The sequence below is a fragment of the Drosophila gunungcola genome, chromosome 3R, assembly GCF_025200985.1.
Source record: "Drosophila gunungcola strain Sukarami chromosome 3R, Dgunungcola_SK_2, whole genome shotgun sequence".
In the NCBI taxonomy this organism is placed as follows: domain Eukaryota; kingdom Metazoa; phylum Arthropoda; class Insecta; order Diptera; family Drosophilidae; genus Drosophila; species Drosophila gunungcola.
This window is the reverse complement of record NC_069139.1, coordinates 8,490,343-8,509,750: the sequence shown is the minus strand read 5'-3', so window position 1 is coordinate 8,509,750 and position 19,408 is coordinate 8,490,343. Positions and strand designations below refer to the sequence as shown.

At 38.6% G+C, this 19,408-nt stretch overlaps 3 protein-coding genes across 8 annotated transcripts; all 3 read right to left on the bottom strand.

Moving 5' to 3' along the window:
- Positions 1-149: 149 nt before the first annotated feature.
- Positions 150-10,489, bottom strand: LOC128259475 (uridine phosphorylase 1). 3 transcript variants are annotated; one of them, XM_052991879.1, is made up of 7 exons: positions 10,377-10,391; positions 10,244-10,291; positions 8,452-8,521; positions 2,268-2,391; positions 1,461-1,808; positions 717-1,088; positions 150-653 (listed from the first exon to the last, which is right to left on the bottom strand). In XM_052991879.1, the coding sequence occupies exons 3-7, from the start codon at positions 8,505-8,507 to the stop codon at positions 510-512; spliced, it is 1,044 nt and encodes a 347-aa protein (XP_052847839.1). In that variant the 5' UTR covers positions 8,508-8,521; positions 10,244-10,291; positions 10,377-10,391; the 3' UTR covers positions 150-509. The 3 variants fall into 3 exon arrangements, with proteins under 3 accessions (XP_052847839.1, XP_052847829.1, XP_052847822.1); XM_052991869.1 differs by having other exon boundaries at positions 10,244-10,489; XM_052991862.1 differs by lacking the exons at positions 8,452-8,521; positions 10,244-10,291; positions 10,377-10,391 and adding an exon at positions 3,664-3,900.
- Positions 10,490-13,623: 3,134 nt separating this feature from the next.
- LOC128265104 (tetraspanin-13) lies at positions 13,624-17,375 on the bottom strand. Of its 3 annotated transcripts, XM_053000928.1 has the most exons (6): positions 17,203-17,375; positions 16,704-16,871; positions 15,407-15,769; positions 15,027-15,326; positions 14,780-14,967; positions 13,624-14,677 (listed from the first exon to the last, which is right to left on the bottom strand). In XM_053000928.1, the coding sequence occupies exons 1-4, from the start codon at positions 17,260-17,262 to the stop codon at positions 15,252-15,254; spliced, it is 666 nt and encodes a 221-aa protein (XP_052856888.1). In that variant the 5' UTR covers positions 17,263-17,375; the 3' UTR covers positions 13,624-14,677; positions 14,780-14,967; positions 15,027-15,251. The 3 variants fall into 3 exon arrangements, with proteins under 3 accessions (XP_052856888.1, XP_052856880.1, XP_052856878.1); XM_053000920.1 differs by having other exon boundaries at positions 14,780-15,326; XM_053000918.1 differs by lacking the exons at positions 14,780-14,967; positions 15,027-15,326.
- A 392-nt stretch (positions 17,376-17,767) lies between these two features.
- On the bottom strand, positions 17,768-19,350 carry LOC128262495 (putative gustatory receptor 97a). Of its 2 annotated transcripts, XM_052996802.1 has the most exons (3): positions 18,447-19,350; positions 18,111-18,332; positions 17,768-18,019 (listed from the first exon to the last, which is right to left on the bottom strand). In XM_052996802.1, exons 1-3 carry the CDS (start codon positions 19,326-19,328, stop codon positions 17,786-17,788), a joined length of 1,338 nt encoding a protein of 445 aa, XP_052852762.1. In that variant the 5' UTR covers positions 19,329-19,350; the 3' UTR covers positions 17,768-17,785. The 2 variants fall into 2 exon arrangements, with proteins under 2 accessions (XP_052852762.1, XP_052852753.1); XM_052996793.1 differs by having other exon boundaries at positions 18,111-19,350.
- Between the last annotated feature and the right edge of the window lie 58 nt (positions 19,351-19,408).

Below are 19,408 nucleotides of genomic sequence, written 5' to 3'. Positions count from 1 at the left end.
AACATGTAAATTTAACAAATCTTTAGGAATTTCAATACAATATAGGAGAATAATTTATGAAATCGAAATATAGCGTTAATTTGTTTTTTAGTTAGTTTATTTTTGTTGAATCTTTACTTATTGGTAAGCCCCATTTTAAATATGCAACATAACAATTAACAATTTGATTTTATTTCTATATTATTCGTTCTCTTCCGGCTTACTTTCCAAACCATTTTGTGATCTCAAAAGCGTTTAATTCTGATAACCTTTGAACATCACACTCAGTGATACAATTAGTATATATTATAGGTATACATATAATAGATTTGTGTTAACAAATTCAAGCGTTTAGCAGCTCAATGAATATACGTACAATATGCTCGGGCTTAAATTATCTAATGAGGTTGAGGGCGATAAACACAGAAATAAAGCTAGGAACTTAATCAGAGCTAAACTAGGGAATGTTCAAAAACACCACATATATGGTAAGAAAGTAACTTTAAATGAAACTGGCGATGTGACCCGGATTACTCGTGGGCCTGAGACTCCTGCTGTACGAGCTTGAAGCGCCTGGGCGACTTGATTGATCCCTGGTGCCCAAACAGCGACTTAAGCTGGCCATTATGTGTAAGGATCTTGCGAATATAGCGCGACACAAGGATCTGGGGACGCTATAGGGAGAAAAAAAAATGTTTAATAAAATCTTATAAAGGAAATGTTAATTTGCGACCCACCTGCTGCCATTCATGCATGACCTCCTTGGGGGCGTTGACCTGATCCCCATTAAGACGGTTTAGCAGGGCCACACACACCACCGCTGCCTTGATGCCGGCATGATGGGTCAGGGCCGCGAAGATGGTGCTCTCCATTTCGATGTTGACCACCCCGTTCTCGCGCAGCTTCTCCAGATAGGCCATCTTGTCGTTCTCGCTGAACTCGCAGAAAGCCCCGTCCAATCGACCCTGGCCCTCGTAGAAATCGTTGGTGCACAGCGTCTTGCCAATAATGGTGTCATATGGATCGTCGGCACTGGACAGGGACTTCAGCTCACGGGCCAGCTTCTTGTCCAGCTTGGCCGGGCGATGAATGGTTTCGCCCAGAATTGTCTGTAAATTAAAAATTGGGGTTAAATTCATTTTATAAAAAAAATGTTTAAAAAACATTAAAGTTTGATTGGTCAAATTCGAAAATTCTCTGTAAATTGTCTGTAAATTAAAAATTGGGGTTAAGTTCATTTTATAAAAAAAATGTTTAAAAAACATTAAAGTTTGATTGGTTAAATTCGAAAATTCGAAAATTTTGCCTATGTTAAAATTTTCTGATTTCTCTGTTTAAACATTTTTGTATACAAAAAGTCCTCCTAGTTTAAATTCAAAACATTAACATTAACATTATTAATTAACTTGATTTACATTGTCAAGACAGATTTTAGAAAAATTACATTAAATCCTTATGGATAACACTTCCATCATACTCACAAACTCATGAGAATTCCGCAGCTGTCCATCGAGGGCGTCTTCGGTGATGATGACGGTACCGCCGTCCACGCCCACTCCTCCGCAGGTTCCTATCCTGATGAAGACAGGATCCTTGCACTTGGCGTGGTACATCAGCTTGATCATCTCGTGCATCAGGATGCTGACCGAGGGCGTTCCCATGCCGTGACTGACGCAAAGAACCGGGCCAACTTTGTACATCGAGTAGCGGTACGAATAGGCACTGATGTCCTGCAGCTGAGTTCCCGCGGGCAACTTGTAACCGATCTCGTTCATTATGAAGTGGGCAAAATTCTCCATGCGCTTCGGTGTGCCGCCCATGCAAACGAACTGCGTGAAAGTCGAAAGGTTTAGAAATCATTAGTTCAGGTTTACTAATAAGGGGAATACCCTGCCTCACAAGCAGATAATGTTACAGATTTAAAAAGAAATATTAAATAGGTTATAGTATAAGCTGATATTTTAATCTATGGTGGGGCTAAGCTAAAATGAATATAATTACTAATAATTACTAATAATATAATCTGTAAAAATTCCGACTTTCCCTCTAGTAAATCGAACCTGCACAAGTATTGTTATCAAAGTTCGATTAGTTTATAAATCTGTCTGAGCAAGCATATAATTAAGTTAACTGATCAAAGTTCGATTAGTTTATAAATCTGTCTGAACAAGCATATAATTAAGTTAATTGGCAACAGTTGAACAACCCGTTTGATTTGATAACAATCAAGGTCTAGGTCTGGGTCTGGTCTCTACCAAATGTCTTTTGACTCAGTTTGGAATACACACCTTAACATCGCCAAACATCTCCTGCAGGTCGTGGCTCTCGCTGCCCAATGCCAGGTGATAGAGGATATCCTGGTCCATGAGCTCAATGTTTGAGTTGCGCAGTTTGACGGTGCCATCGGAGTACCTGCAATTGAAGCAAATGCAAATTGAGTTAAGATACCTTTCGGCTTTATTTTAATCACCACATGTGGGGGCCATAAATCTACGCCTATTGCGGGCCAAGAAAATAAATGGGTTAATTACTTTCAGCTGGCAAGTGTACAACCCACTTAAAATACTCGTTCTCTGATAAAAGATAAGCTTATCTATTTCCCAGAACAATGGCTGCACGAACAAGCCCCCAAAATTTTAATCACCAGTTAGGCAGAAAAAAATTCGTCATCAGTGACTTTATCTTAGAAATATTTTAATTTAAAATTAATTTATATAGTTATAGTTATAATGGCAATTATTGCCATTTTAGAAAAAATATTTTTTTTGAAACACAGATTCATTAGGCACATTTCGTCGCACAATCGTGATTAAGCATATAGTGGATTATGTATACATTTGTCGGTTCAAATGTCAGCTTTCGCATCAGCAAACTTTTATGTATTAGTGACATTATTTATAGAGACCCCCTCTTCAAAGCAGGGGTCCACGCCATTTGACGCATTTGATAATGACTATTACCATTATCAAGTGCGTCAAATGGCGTGTCGGAAAAAAAAACATGCTAGAAGTATGAACAAAACAAAAGGCAAAATTTCAGAGACTTGAACATAGGCAAAAATAAAAACCCCGGTGTAGTCTTGACCTTGATTGATAAGCGAAAAATGTTTTGTCAGAGCACCTACAAACATCCGATGATAATGTATAGCGGTATGAGCAGAATTCATGATTTAATGAGTTGCGAAACCGGATCACATGAAACGCAATCGCTGAAATGAATACAGGGTAATCAAGTAGGCGACACACCCATTGGCCTGCTCAAATATTTGGCCAACTGGCGAAGCGTTTCGTTTGCTAGTATTTTGTTTTGCTTTTTTCACTTTGGCAGAGGCAGTTTTTCTTGGTGTTTAACTAAAAGAGGTGGTTTTGTGCCAACACAGCGATTTGTCATCGGGCTAACTAAAGACCGCAATGCAGTGCATTGATACATAAATGGATTAGTTGTTACTCAGACGAAAACAGCTGCTTTAATTTGTTATTCACCGATTTCTAAATAGAAAATAAAATTGTTTTCGTGTGTGTGATATTTTAAAAATAATAACACATTTTAATAAGATGTGTTTTTAATCCTGTTTATAGGAATTTGGAAAGGCCTAGAATTTCTTTCTATTGCCTCCCGCCAAGCAGCAACGCCTGCCCTTCAAGCAGCAGCTGCAGGACGAAAACCGGTTTCTAGCATCCTTACCGCGTTATCCTTTTCACGTGTGCATCATCTGTCTCATCGTCCTGCAGCGAGGACCTGTGGGCGCTGTCGTAGTGGGCCTTGAAGTCGTGCGTTTGATTATCGGTAATGGTGGGCGGCATGATGTCACCTCTTGAATGTCCTTTGACTCACAAACTAATAACCAAAACAAACTGGCGCACAAACCAAAATAGGTATTCGTATATACACGTTTCGAGCGAGACTGAAAAAATTCCTTGGGCTTCGCCTGGTCTTATATAGTGCGGTTTACAGTGGTCTGTTAGCGGTGCTCTGTTAACTTTATAGATAGCACTATCTTTCCCCCGAATCGGAAGTTCACATTCTGCTATAGTTATGCTACGCAGTTTGGTTACAGAAATCAAACTACATATACTAGAAAACGATGTCGTGTAATAAAAACGTGATGCTCTGGGAGCAAGGGCACTGATGTATTACATATTCAACCGATTGTTATCAGTACAAATCGACTTTTGCAGCTCTAATCAAGTGCAATTGGCTGCCACCTCAAGGCAAAATTGCAGCGGAGCATAACGGATTTGCGTAATCCAATTATTGCAACTTCAGGGTTTTATTTGTTGCAGGAACAGGGTGCTCTCATTGCAGTTCGATCAGCCGGACCCTTAGTTTGAATCAAAAACATGCAAATTCATTTGGTATTTTCGGTCTGGCATATTTTAAACTGGTTTGCTGCTTCGAATTTCGTTTCACATTCTTCAACTCTGATATTTGCAAATGATATGCAAATAAACCTAATTGGGCATGTATATTAGTTTTAGCAACAGAATATTAGAACTTAATCTTGTAAAATAGGCGCATTGAGGCACCCTGTTATTGTAATCGGAAATATATGCCTGCGGATGTGTTTACTATTTAAGTGAGTCTGTAAAAATCCATATTTCAACATGGCCAAGAATGTGAGCAGTGCAACTATCATTATTATAGGCCCGGTCAGCACTGCGTCAACCGTTTGTTGGTGGCTTAACGTTCCGAAGTCAGGCCATAAAATTCACAGTCGACAGTAAAAGACAAACCAAAGAGGAGCTCAGTGTACACACACAGATACTCCTGCACTCAGGCAAGCAAACAGAAACCGAAACAATCAGCAAAGCAAATGGAAACTTAAACAAAACAAAAACAAATAAATATATGTAACTAAATGCCCAGCACTGTGTGTCTTTTAAAAAACGCTTGGATATTTGTAGTATTTTCAAAAAACTTAAAATATCATTTTAAATCATAATATCATTTCAGTCTCTGATCAGCTTTCATTGCGTGCAGACGCGTTTTTCATTTCGTTATGACCCCATTTACGTGCTCTGAGTGCAATGTTGCCGTTACGCATGCGCAACTTCGCGGTTTTGAGGCGGTTCGATGTTCATCGCTTTGCAATCGCACTTTCCACACTTCTTGTGTTAATTTGCCTAAAGAGGCAATAAAATTGCTAACTATTATCACTAACCATACAACATATTTGATTTGAATTTGTAAAAAAAAATAAAATATATTATAACATTGATATATATTTTGATATTGATATTTTTATCATAACCCAATAGTAAATACGCCCATATTCTTAGGGTACCAAGTTTGAAAAGTGGCAAAAGAGAAAATATTCTTGATGCGCCGAAATGAAATAAACGCACTCATGCTCCCGTGTATGAGAATGCATGATCACACATACATACAAAGACGAATTCAACCGCAGGGAAGCCTTCTTCAAAAAGCGCCTCTCTGCGACTGAACGACTGAACTCGTGCAATGAGTTCGCGAGCATAAAAAAACCCGAACGCACACGAAGTGCAGGGGCCTGCTGCTTTGAGCACGGGGGGCCTCCCGCGATCCGTTTTTTTTGTGTTCAAATGCGTTGTATGAAATGACCAGTCTATATGTTGTATGGTTAGTGCTGACATTGAAGGAGTTTCTTCATTTTTTCTTAAAAAATTTTATCACAGTCATCTTCAACCCCTTAAGATGATCTTCTCGTCTTCGCTACTTCAGTAAAAATTTATTTCTAGATGGAAAATTGCCAAAATTCTACCGGTTCATAAAGGCGGAAGCAAGTCTGAGGTTTCTAATTACAGGCATTACAAGCATTTCGACTTAATCATATTCTTAAAATTTTATTTTAAGAAATACTCTTTTGATATCCTAATAAGATAGTGTTTTTTTCGACTATTTACTTAGTTCTTAAAACGGAAGTTATATTTTTCTTATCACATTTAAGATAAATTAACTAATGTCTAATATTTAATATAAGCATACATGATAGGGATACAAACAAATTTTAGATTAATTCTCTAGTTTTAAATATATTCTTGAAGCTATTGTTTAAGCGTTCCAAAAGTGCAATATACCCATTCTTTTTATAAATAAGGGGTACGAAAATAAATGAAAAGAGCAAAAGCAAACGCAAAGGCAAATGCAAAGCTTAGTCAAAAACAGCAAAAAGGGGGCTCGGCTGTGTTGGAGAGAGTGGGAGAGACATAATAACAGAGACTGAGAGAGAGATAGAAAGAGTGCAATAGGAAGAGAGGGGGAGAGAGATTTCTATGTACGTGACGGGGCTCACAATTTTATATTTGAGGTCGCTAGAGTGCTCTGAACGGCTGATTGTGGAATTTACTTAATGGCCATACTCTTAATTAACTTGGTCAATTCCCCTCAACAATCAGTCGGTTCATTGATTGACTTCGCCAGCTGCAAAGCCAAACAAAAATCGCTGTTTATGTAAGCAAAAACTATGCGAGAGTTACTTTGATATTTGCTTGAATGGCAAGAAATAGAAAACTCATTAACAAACTAAAATCATTCAAAGTGGATCAATACCAAAAATCACGTTTGTTTTTCACTCATCATCTTATGAAAGCTGAGTAACTCTTTGTAATTTGAGATGAGTACACAAACGTGGTCATTACAAGTCTTTTCTTTGGGTCTTTCCACTTGGTTACGCTGTCAGAGGCAGCAACAAATGTCACAGGCATGAATCTTGTCTTTTCCTATGTGAACTCAAACACTTGATCTATTTAGAGGCGAAATTGTAAACACAACAAAATATGTTGATCTAATGAATTATCACATTGTTAAAGGTAAAATATGACATTACATATAATTTTTAACAATATTAAATGCTTTTTGGTTACTATTTCTGTCATTTTCTGAACTTAAGATCCAGTGAAAACATTCTACATCCCTTTTTATTTTGTAATTCAATACCAATTAATAGTTCTATAATTTTGCACAGTGTAAGTTCATATTTCTAAAATCGATTTCGTCGCAGGCAACCTCTTTGAGACTAGTAAAAGCTTTGCCAGCTTTGAAAGAGTTTTGCATTAGTCACTTCACAAGGCAAACCATTAATCAGTGGGCCTTAAATGGATATCCTTTAAGATTCCTGAGCCTATTCAGCTGCTCACACATTTCAACCTTTGCTTGCCCTCCAACCGAAATGGGGAAAATGAAATTGCAATTGCCCGGACAAAGCTATTAAGCATTTCTGCAGGCCTCAGATAAGACCTGGTCGGGTAATTACTGAGGGCGAGTGGAGGTGAAAGTCAAACAGAAGGGCATGTCAAGTCCAACACTGTGACGAGAAATGCAAATGAAGCTGCGGACAATGCAGAGGGTTTATTATGAGATTACTCAGCCCCCAAAAAGGAATGAGAAATGAAGAGAAGCAAAAGCAAAAGTCAGGGCCAGTTCAGTGGGCCAAGTCATGTCGTCATCCCGAATTGCATTACTCACACACCACTGGCGACGAATTTCGGTGTGGGCGGGTTGGCAATAGGCAATATGGCTATCCGACTGGCTGGCATATGCCAAGGGGCCAGCCCAAATCGATAATTGCCTCTTTATTGTTCCGCTGGCTTTGAACTTGCGACTACTGTGCGTATGAGCAATGTCAGAATGGCAACACCACCCACTCCGAAAGCCAAGGTCGCATAGCGCCCGACAGAGATAATACAAAGCCCCCGGCTGGTTGCCAATCTATTTTCGCACTTGCTCTGCCATAACTGTCCAATCTGCTGTGTCTGATATGCCCTATAAATATATTTATAGGTTTTAGTTGTATCTGACATAACACTGCTGGTACTGAATTAGCCAGTAATTAAAGGCAATTTGTGCGTGGCTACTATCATGCGATTATGCGTAAACCAATTAGTATGATTTGTGTCATCAGGGCAAAAAGGAAATTCACCATTTTGGGAAGGGAATCTTAAAAAGGACGCATGCTCTGCCCAGGAAAACAAACGCACATTTAAATATTTAATTAAAAACAAAATAAAACCTTTTTTAGTTAATTTTTTGGAAAATACTTTTGGGGGCAGCGGACTATGTTATACGACCACCAAATAAACTTAAAATAAAACAAACTGGAATCAATTAAATGTTTCTAAAATACATGGTTCTTTTATTAAGCTCAACAAAATTTGTAATATAAAATGTCCCAAGCATTTGACACTCCCCCAAAGGAGAGCTACGCTAATTATTTTCAACTAACAAACAAATTGGTAATCCAAAACACCTTGTGCGTTAAAATTGTTCAAACAGCCGCATTACGAACTTTTACCTAGTACCAATTGTTGGCATATTGCTAGTCAGTTGAGAAGTTTTGACACAAAAGTTTATATTTATGGCCAAGGCATGGTTAGTGTCCTTTCGGGTCGAAACTTACGCACGAGAAAAACAAAAACTTTGAATTAAGTCAGACAAAGTTTAGGCCATGCTGTTAATTTCTGCCGGCAAAGTTAGTGGCTGGCTGGGGGTACTTACTCGTCAAGTTCCTCCTCGGAAAGGGAGGTACTGTTTCCTGTGAGCAGCAGCGACATTTTGCGGTGGTACCCTGCAAACACACAAGAGCAAAGTAAGAGTGAGAAATTAAAACGCAAATGGAATTTTAATAGCTCGAAATTCCGATGTGCAAAGTGGCAGCATCTTTTCGAAAGGGCATGCTAAGCCCATTTAAATGCGTGCCAGAATCGAAGGCCTAAACAAGCTTTGCCGTGGGCTGGGAAAAAGGAGAAAAAGGTTGTGGAAAATGGCTACACAGTAAACAAAAAAATAAAGGTATATAAAACCTGTGAAATTAACTTGGTTTGAACGTTTTTAAGGTATTTTAAAAGGTAATCAAAAGTAAATATTTTATCAAATTAAAGTTCTTATATCTTAGTGTAATTCTTTAATTCAATTTTAGCATTGGACATCCAGTTTTATTTAATGCCATTTTGTATGTGTACAAAGAAAAAGTGAAAAGCGCGCACAGCGCACTTTGACAGCTTTTAATTAAAAAACGTCAGGGAAACGTCACGTGCCAAGCAACATCAATGCGGAGGTTCGTGTGTGCCGGAACTCGTGGGTCTGTTTGGAGTCCTTGAAATGTTTGCAGACCGGACTGGACCAGCCAAATGTTTAAGCATTTCATTTTTCGAGGCTTATCCGTTGGCACTTTTCGCATTATTTTGCTCCCCAAAGATTGGACACGTTGGGCCAACAAAGAGCGCATTACCCTGAAAGTTATGCCCCACTCTGCTACAAAGTATCTTTCGGTGTTGGGTGTTTTTTGTTTTGCTGGGCAAAATTTCAAGGCCAGCCACAATTAGCTTGACCAGGCAACAACTCAAAAGCGCTCCAGGGTAGGTCGACTGCGGAGTCCGAAATTGGTCCACTTTGTTTATACTTGTTTTCCAGCAATGTTTACTTGGCTGCTGGCTATGCCTTGAATTTGAAATTAGGAATAAGAAAAGCAGACGGAACTGTTGCATACTTTTCGGGTTCTGCGGGGTCGACATAATCAGGGGATTATTTAAAAAGATTTATTGGCAGAGTCTTAGGAAAACAATTATTAACAGGATATTATAATTGTATTTTGTATTTTGTGAGGATTAGAATTTTAAGGGGAAGCAATTTAAGCATTATTAATGACTCCATAAAAGTTTGAAGGACTATTTTAAATAAAGACCTTTGAAAAAATACAAAAATTATTGGTACACTTTAAAACTCTGTCAAGAAAATTTGTAAAAGACAATAATTTGGTCTTTTCTAAGACTTTACAATTTTATGATAGCTAATTTATGGTCCAAAGTTTGTCCCCGATTTCATTAATCATCCCTCCATTGACAACCAAGATAATCCATTTTAGTGTCTGCTCAGCTTGTTGACCTATTAAAGTGGATGTAGCCTTGAAAGCGTTTGCTGAACCGTTCCAATGAACAACAAGCTAACGAATGTAAATATCCAGCTGGTGTACTTGGAATAGGGGGTAGGTACAGTGAAAAAAAAGGGGTAGAAAGGCGTGGAGAGAGGGTTAACACATCTATTTGGTTTCCTACTCTCCCGAGAACTTTTTTAATTATTTCAAGAAACCTGTTTTGCAAGCAGATGTTTCAAGACAGTGCAACATTCACATGCGCTGGAGTGTGTGTGTGTGTATCCTGCGACAGGATAACACTAAGAATTGAGCTATTGATTTTCTACACAGACAGCATTAACAGAGAAAGTTTTTCGTTGCAGGCAACATAGTTGGGATATATATTTAATCATGGTGTTTTTTCTTCCGTTGACTTACGTAAAGAGCTCTGGGTGTTGTTTCAGTTGGCTTCTCGCTGCGATTTTCCTGATATGCACCGCAAAAGCAAAATCGAACCACTATTATTCTCCGTTGCTTTGTCGCAATATACTTGGGTGTTTGGATTACTGACTTGCTTTGTTTATCTGCGGGCACGTGAAGCAAAGAGGAAAGTGGCAGCACGCACAAAAAGCCCAGGCAGGCGGACAGGAGAGCGACGACCAGAACTGCGCGAGGTTTCAAAACCAACTGACTGAAGGGGAGTCCCACGAAGCGAAATGCTTCCACTCTACTCGGCCAAAATTCGTTCACCCTCTCGCTTTTCACTCACTTTTCACTCAAGAATTCACGAGTTCCGCTCGGCGAAATGTTGCCACTCTCACTCAAATCGGAGAAGTACAGAGTGAGGGGTCTACACTACACATGTTTGGGCTGGGTTATGGCTTGCTGTGCAACAGCTGCTGCGCAGACCATTCTACACGCGCCTTGTTTTCACCATCTCTTAATTACTGGGTCCACAGGACATGAGCCGAAAGCTGAATTTAATTATTATTTAATGTGCACTTGAAAACCTTAAAGGTGTTGAAAAATTGAATAACAAGGTAAAACAAAGTTGGCCACGCTGACGTATACGCAATCTGAGTGTCAAGGGGATGGACGTTGCGCATACGCCATGTTTGCCACATCATAACGGCAATGTAAGGTGAGCATACCAAGTCGGTATTTGTTTATTCATTTTATTCCGTTTTATGAGGGTCGTAAAGCGATTCCCATTCAAGCGGATTGAGGATTTTATTGAGCAAAAATGAAAGGAGTTTTACGCAATGGAAATGTTGCTTCAGATGGAAGGCTTGAATAAATAAAAATAAATTCTCTAATTTAAAAGTTAAGTGAAATCTTTTAAGATGTGTCAAAACAAAGGGTACGATTGATGGGCTGATTTATTATTTACAATGAAAATAAGTCTGTCTGCTTTTATCCAAAACAATTAGATAATTGTTTTCACATACCCCATTAGACAATTTTTGCCCATGTTTACCTACAATACTTTTTGTTTATCTTTTCAGAAACATTATTATTTGAATGCCAAGGAATTTATGGTAGCTAAAAAAGAAGAAAGAACTGTAAACAATCCAATGAATTTGTGTAAATTTTCCCTTCAGATGAGATCACAAGTGTCCGGTTGTTTTAATTAATTCTAATCAATAGAGCGTTTGACTTTAACTTGACATTGGCATTCAAATAAATTTTCCCCTGTTCTCTATTGGTTAATTTCTAAGCTTTCACATACAGGCATATACACATTCATGACCCAAACATCGCCATGCTTGACTGCGGCCCAGACCGAGATAATAAGTCCAACATGACACGACACCGACATGGGCAGTAAATTCGAATTACGAATTACGAATTAGGAATTACGTTGGGCGGAACAGGCCCTCCCCCGCGAAGAGGAAGAGCGGTAAAACGGTGACTAAATTGTGCGCTTTGATGAATTTTCGACAAGCGAGAGGAAGCTCCGGTTCGAAGGCTGTACAAAACGCTCACTTACTCAAGTGACAAGAAAGAAATCTTCATAGCCATGGCCTGAAATTTCCATTTCGCTGCATAATAATAATAATAATTTTTTTTATACCGGGAGTCCTAACGTCTTCATGTCTCATGGGGCACGCAATTGACAAGACATTGCTCATACGCAACGTTGGATCAACAGTTGAGAACCCAGCGTATGGTGGATTTAAGGAAAAAGGCCGGGCACAACCATTAGGAATTTTAATATCAGACGCGTGCCAATGGATTGCACACTACAAAAAAAGATTGGGGTCAATAACATTTAAATTAATACAATCATAAGGGAAAACTATATGTTTAAAGATGTCTTCGAATATTGAAAAAAGCTTATAAATTGAAACGAAGTTTAACTCAAGCCTTAATACACAAAATTGATATGATAAGTTTTTCCTTAAAGGAAAACTTAAACAAATTTATTTTTAAAAATTTCAAGCAATTTACTAAATAACCTTCGAAGGAAAATTCTTTTGTTTAAAGCTTAACCTTTTTTGGCACACAGACTAGAACATTTATTTGTTGAATCAATACTTTATTTCTAGTGTGAATTGTCATTTATTCAATGACCCCTGCAGGATGTTTCTTACAAGCACCAACACAGGCGCTCATTTCGTTGATCTATTTGACAAATAAATACTGATGTTTTCCCCGACTCGTTGACACACCACTTTGGAGGAATTTTCCATTTCACTTTGCAGTCTGGAAAATGCGAAGGCGGCTCTGTTGTTGACCATTTTCACTGCGGGTGTCAACAAGGCCTACTGAAAATCGGGACAAGGATGTGTGTGTTTGGGGGGAAGTTGTGGCTGAGACGAACCCGGCATCCAGGATACCACCACGCCCACATTCCACCACGCAAAAGCGGAAACAGTGCGCCCGGCCACCCACCCACTTTGCAAAGTTTTCGTTACGTAACCGAGCGACTCTCTTGCCGTACCACTTTTCCACTCTCTTTCGGAGAACAGTATTTTCTGCATCGCAGTGCGTTGAACTTGGCCCAATTCATAGCAGTTTTGAGTGAGATTTTTTCTTAGAGCCGTTTGGGGCTGTTGTTTCCGCGCTTTGGGGCCACCCCACTCAATGTGGGTGGCCCTTTCTCCTTCGCAAGGCAGGCGTCAAACTTGGTGCGAGCGTTAATCTTCTCCGGCGGTTATGATGATTATGGCGTTTGGACACGTTGGGCACTGTGGTCACAAAAAGGTAAAAAATAACAGGCAAACAATATTACAAAATAAATGTTTTATTTTTGAAAACAAATTTTTGTTTTTTTAATTAAACAAGTTCAATGATAATTTGGTTTTATTCCTTCTCAGCAAAGTAAATAAGCTAATTTCTTTTACTTTGAACTATATTTAAAACGGAATTAGCATTAAAAGCTTGAAAAAAAGAAAACCAAAAAACAAATATGTGTTAGAAAATATTCATGTGTTTATACTTTAATAAAAAGTAAAATACTGCCTCAAATATTTAAAGTAATGTGTAATAAAGTGATGAATAAATTCAAATTTATAAAAATTAATTTTACTTAAACGAAGCACATAAAGTAAAAATCTAAAATGTATTTGTTTTTCATTAATATAATGAATTAATAACAAAAGATTTATAAAATTCCCTAAATTTTTATAAAATCCATTCCTTCTATATCCATAGTCCTTACTTATACCATCGTCTGCCACTTTTTCCGGCCATCAAGGATGGCTGTAGTAAGCCGAGACACTTCGCTAATGATATCCCAAACCGCATTTCCCACGAGGGTGTGCCGCTCATTAATTGGGTTTGGGGAAATGCGGGAAATGAAACTCAAAACTTGATTTGGGTTTTGCTTTTGTTTTTTAAAGATCATATTTACTTCAATCACAGCACAGAATACAGAGAATATTTTCTAATGGATTATTTGTCGCTCGAAAGGAAAATAGAAAGGAAACTGCTGGGAAAACTATTTCCATATGAGTGTGATGTGTGCAAAGAGGAAAAGTTGCGTCGGGTGAGAAGTGTTTGTTTTTGTTCTTGGTGGCTTGTTGCGAGGGTGAAAGTCGAGAAGGAAAAGCTGCAGAGAAAGTCGAGCAAGTGCGGAAAAGGAGTGAAAATTTCGAAGAAGCAGTTTTCTTATGTGTAGGTTTATCTATATAGACTTGTATAATTGTTGACATGTATGCTTAGAGGGTTACTCTTTTTTTTTTGTTATTTTGTGGCCATTTTTTCGCTAGTTTAAAGTTTAACACACAACTAACATTTAGAGTATCGTTTATACGCCTTCTGGGCAATAATGCAATTACTTTTGTATATAGGTTGATGTATACTTATTACGTTGCTAGTTACAATTGTTGACTTTGTTGTAAGTCCTACATTAAGATCAGGTTGTTGAAATGTTTGTCTCGTAGTGGTACAGTAGTTTAAAGTCGAGTCACGTCGAGTCGTTTATGATTGTTGCGAGTTGCAAAAGAAGGCATTAAGAGCTAACTAAGGTATTTCAAACAGTTTAACTTAAATTACAATGTTACAGCTAAACATAATCTCAATTGGAGTTTTTAAAAATTAATTAACTTTGTGCAATTAAAGTAAATATTGTGGTAAAATGAATTTGTTCTTAAATAGCAGCAGTGTTGAGCACATTTAAAACTCCTCCTCCATTTTCTCCTTCTCCGGAGATTAATCTCTTGTTCGAGTTTGGATTCGATTTTTGCTAGGAAACGCGTTGTAAAAATAAAAATTCAGCCTTCGTCCCTTTGACTAAAATGTTTCACTTCCAGGATGCAGTGTTCAGCCCGTTCAATATAAGTAATCATGTGGAAAAACGGCGCGGGCAGGAAGATAGCAGGGATCGTGTTGATTGCGGTAGCGACGCGCCAGGAAAACGGCCAAAACCTGTTGTAAAATCAGCCAATTAATCATTGCACATATAAGATATTAATATAACTGAAAATAAGTAACAAATTTAAGGTGGAATAACATTTAAAAATGTCTCACCCTTGGCCACTTGTTGAGTTTATGCTTAGTCAAAGAGAAGGCAGTCAAAAGTGAGTTCAATTTTTTTTGGGAAGTGTTAAAGAAAGTGTGTTGAGAGTAAATGGAAATATGTTTCTTTGCTGATTGCTTGCTTTCGGGTTCGTATATATGGGTTAAACGCGTAGCTCTCTCCTCCTATATATATCTCTCTATAATATGTATATATGTCTAAAGTTGTATATCAATTACGAACTAACACATTACGTACATAGTTCTGCGGCAATGTGATTAAATATATATGTATAATGTATCTGTAGATGGTATAAATATAAAGGATGCTTGTATATATGGTATGTGGGCCCCAAGAGCTCATGAAATCTTCAATCGCAACACCAAACATTTAGCAGAGACAGGGCAGATATACATGCACTAAATAATTTTGGATGTTTCTGTATCTGGGTAATGTTTTTCTTTTTCTCGACTAGCGTTCAATTTAGAGAAAGGCGCTGGGCAAGCCACGCGGATCCTTCTGATTGCGATAGCGAACTGTTAGCCAAACGCCAACGAACTAAATGCAGCATGTGGGGATTAGTTAGATTAGAAATTAGTTTACTTTCACCTGAAGATTATTTGCAAAGTGGACCTTACCTCAGTGAAGCTGAAGAAAATGCCCAGACCGCCGCATAGCTTGAAGGCGTAGTCGATCTTGTCCTCCAGCAGGGGCCCGCATGGTTCGCAACGACAGTCCGCCTCTGAGGAGTGGGCACAGCACTGCAGATTGATCCGCTCACACGAGGGTTCATCTGGCGGGGGCAGAACGGAACTTGTGCTCGGTCCAGTGGCATTGAATCCGCAGCATTTCAGACTGTCCTGCACCTGTTTGCGCAACTCCGTGGGCACCGTCATCCATCCTTGTTCGGCGAACTGCTGCTGCTGCTCGGAATTGACGGCCAAACAGGAACTGGCAATGGAGAACTGGATCAGGAACAGCATGAACAGAATGATCATGTACTGCAGTACAGAGAGTCTAAAGGTTAAGGCTTAACTTTGGCAGTAATTTAAAAATATTATATTTGCTTTTCCACATTTCCACTGGGGGTCACTTAGCGATACCCTCCAGCTGACGTCATGGAAACACAACAAAGGAGGCAGCAGGTACAGAGGCCCACTCATAATTTCAGTCATTACGGGCCCACTTTCTCTGCGGAAGTGGGCACTTGTCTGAGTACGCTAATTGTTCCACATGCCACGACCTTCGTAGCTGCCTACAATTGTGGACAAAGCATTAGCTGTTCTAGAATTGGTTTGGAACAGAACATAAATCCCACAAAATAACAGCAAAGCTATATTTTTTGAACAATAACAATAAATTTTGGATGAGTGGGTATCTTATGTTGACTTTAAGGCTAGGACACGAAATTTGATGGGAGTGGGTATACGAAATTCATTGGATAGTCAAAAAGACAAAACAATTTCTATCAAAATGGAATACTAGTCTGTCCATTAAACTAATTACTAAAACTTTCAAATTCTCTGATCTGTAAGTAGTGTTGTTAAGGACCATGTTAATTTTAGATTGTCAAATTAAAAGTAACCTGCAATTTAGATTGTATTTCAAAAATCAGAATCAAACTAGAAGATTGGCCTTAAAATTGATTGTTAATATCATTTTAGCTCAAAGAAAGATTGCCATTATTCTTGCCGAAACTTATGCGGCAAATAAGTCTAATTGCTTTAATTAACTATATTTAAGACACCATGCTTGTCTACTAGTCCTGCTACGATATACTTTGAATTTGAAATCCTGTTGGAGGTATACCGAATACGGTAGTTTAACTTTCCGATAGTCGGATCCTAACGAAATGACCGCAATTGTAGCCACCTGGCTGCATGGCTGCGTCCTTTGTGTGTTTGTTAAATTGTGGGTTTTGTGGCAAAAGGATACGAAGAAGAGCATCACTTGGTGGTGCTTGACGGCTCCTGCCAGTCCCAGCATTGATATGCAGATGAGGATGACGCCGCAAGCGAGGATCCCGCCCACAATCGGCAGGTTGGTCACGATGGAGGCGGCACGCGCGTACACGCCCACTCCAATCAGCAGGAACCCAATCATCTGGGGGTCACACACAAACGCACACAGAGGGAAAAGAAAAGGAGGCAAGTGAAAAAGGACTCAAGGATTCTCGTCTCGAGAGCAGCAGCAACAACAAATACGCAAGGCATATACACACACACACAAGCACATGCGGATTGCACCTGCCGTCGTTAAAAAGGAAAATCAATACATATTTATAGCCAGAAATAATCAGTAATTTAATTACTCAAATCCCATTGCTTTTGTTGTTTGTGTTAATTCATTGTTCCTCTTCCGTGTTTGTTGTTTCAGCTTTTTGCGTTTTGTTCCGTATAACTGTTGTTGTTTATTATGTTGTTTTTTGGCTTACCACATACAAAATGTTGAGCGCAATTAGCGCGTTTTTCGAGCAGGTAAAACCGCCGCACATTTTAGTGTATAGTTTGTTTTTGGTGACTGATAAATATGTTGTTTTTGAACGAGTTTAGCTAATTAAATTTATTCCGTCGACAGTTTTCACTTTCAATATCTGCTAGAGGTGGAAAAACATAAACATCGGTGTCATTGATGTGGTCTATCACGAACACATCGTTAGTTGAGGAGTAAGTATTTGCTATTTGTGGATAAAGTCCTTGCTAACAGTGGAGCAAGTCTCCGCTAACCCTTCTTATAACAGAGCTGTTACTAACAAAGCGCGCCTTATTCATTTCATATTTCATTTAAGAGATTAGTCAAAGCAAATTTTAAATGAAAGTTTACAAACCACCAAATGTTGAGTTAGTGCCTTACAGCATCGAAATAAAACGCCTGAAAATCTAAGTCCAAGATACGCCTTTTATATGTACATTGCACATAGCTGTAACCCGTTTACCTTGCTTCTTATAATTTTTTATATGTATCTGTATTTGGTGGTAATCTTAATCTAAAAGATTTTTAAATTAAAGTTTTTATTTCTATTTAAGTGAAAATCGTAAAGTCAAATCACTTTGAATGAGAATCAAGAGATAGCCAGTTACAGCCGAGAAAACCTTATTGACCAGCGAAGTACTTAGTTCCAGGAGACCCAAAGGCATCAGTTTATAGTCGATAATAGCAACGCGTAGCCAAAAAGCATTTACCACTTGCTTAAAACGAACGTCCGTGTGCTGGAGGTCAAGACGCTGCAACAGATCACCAGTTCTTCTAGTCTATAAACAGCAGAAATCTAGCTATTACTCAGATTTTTTAAAGTATATATACAGAACAGCAAGCTTGACGAGTACACATGTGTTTTCTCACCTCCAGTAGAGTTTGATTGCTAATCCGAGCCACCATTACGAGTTCCAAAAAGGGAACAGCCAGAAATATCAATAGAACTATTGCCAAAAAAAGATCGAAAGGTTCCTCATTGATATAGTAATCAGCAATGGCTAGATACTGATTGTAGAATCCCATAGTGATGCCAATAAGGTTCATTAGCATCGAAAGGACCATAGAGCAGTCCGTAAATCGAACGTATCTCTTCGACAATTGAAACATATAAACCGTTTGATTTTTAAAGTGCGCAATTGTATTATTTGAAAAGGAAAAAAACTTGAAAACTTTCACATTAAACATGTATAAATTAAAACTCACCTTTGAGCAGCCTGCAGTGAGACAGTATTTCTCAGCCAATTCGTCTAATCTGTCGGCCAGCTCGCAGAAACGGCGCATCCGATAATAGGGTTTATTTAAATCCATCTGGACAGATGACTGCATCTTATTAGCCTCCTTAACTATGACGTGAACCTTTTGGTTAATTGCAGCCACTATCGCATTTGCGATTACAAGGCTTCCAAAGAAGCAGTTATTTATTTGATTTGATACAATCAGTGGCAGCATCGTCCTCACTGTCGTCAAACTTGTCCACTGTGAATCCGGTTGGGTCCTCTTTTGATATAGTATAAGGGTTATGTACCCAATTAGTGGACATATAAAGATTTTTAGTATAGTTAATGTAACTGCTTTCCAGACTATCTTCACCGACATGTCCAGCGAGTTAAGGACCTTAAAAAGCGGAATTTTATTTTGAAATCGTATTATCTGACCTGTGAGCACCCATTGTGTCACATAGTTAAATAGGCAAACGAAGACGTTCATGTAGCAATAAATTCCAATAGTGTGACGACTACTTATCTGACCCGCGTATAGTTCTTTATAAATATTCCAAATGTAGCATGTACCGAAAATTGTGGCCACAAAAATGGAATAAATGGTTACCACTTTGGAGAATAAGAACTTCTTGCGTCTTAAGGAAAACCGTCCGAGATAGACTCCGTATAGAATATTTAGGAAAACGGTGACGTAGACGCATATCATAACAACTTGAGTATGTAGCTTCAAATGGTGAAATCGGCGGGGTAGAAGGCTCTGCCAGGCGAGGCGAAAGCGACGTGTTTGCCTTTTTAGGAATCGCATGGCACTGAATTGGGGATGTATCCCAGCATTGCCAGTTACTTTGGTCAAATTTCCATTCATTTAGTGAGCCTTCTTATCACTGATTAAATAATATATGTCTTGGCTCATTTAATGGATAATTTTCGAAAATTACTTGTCTA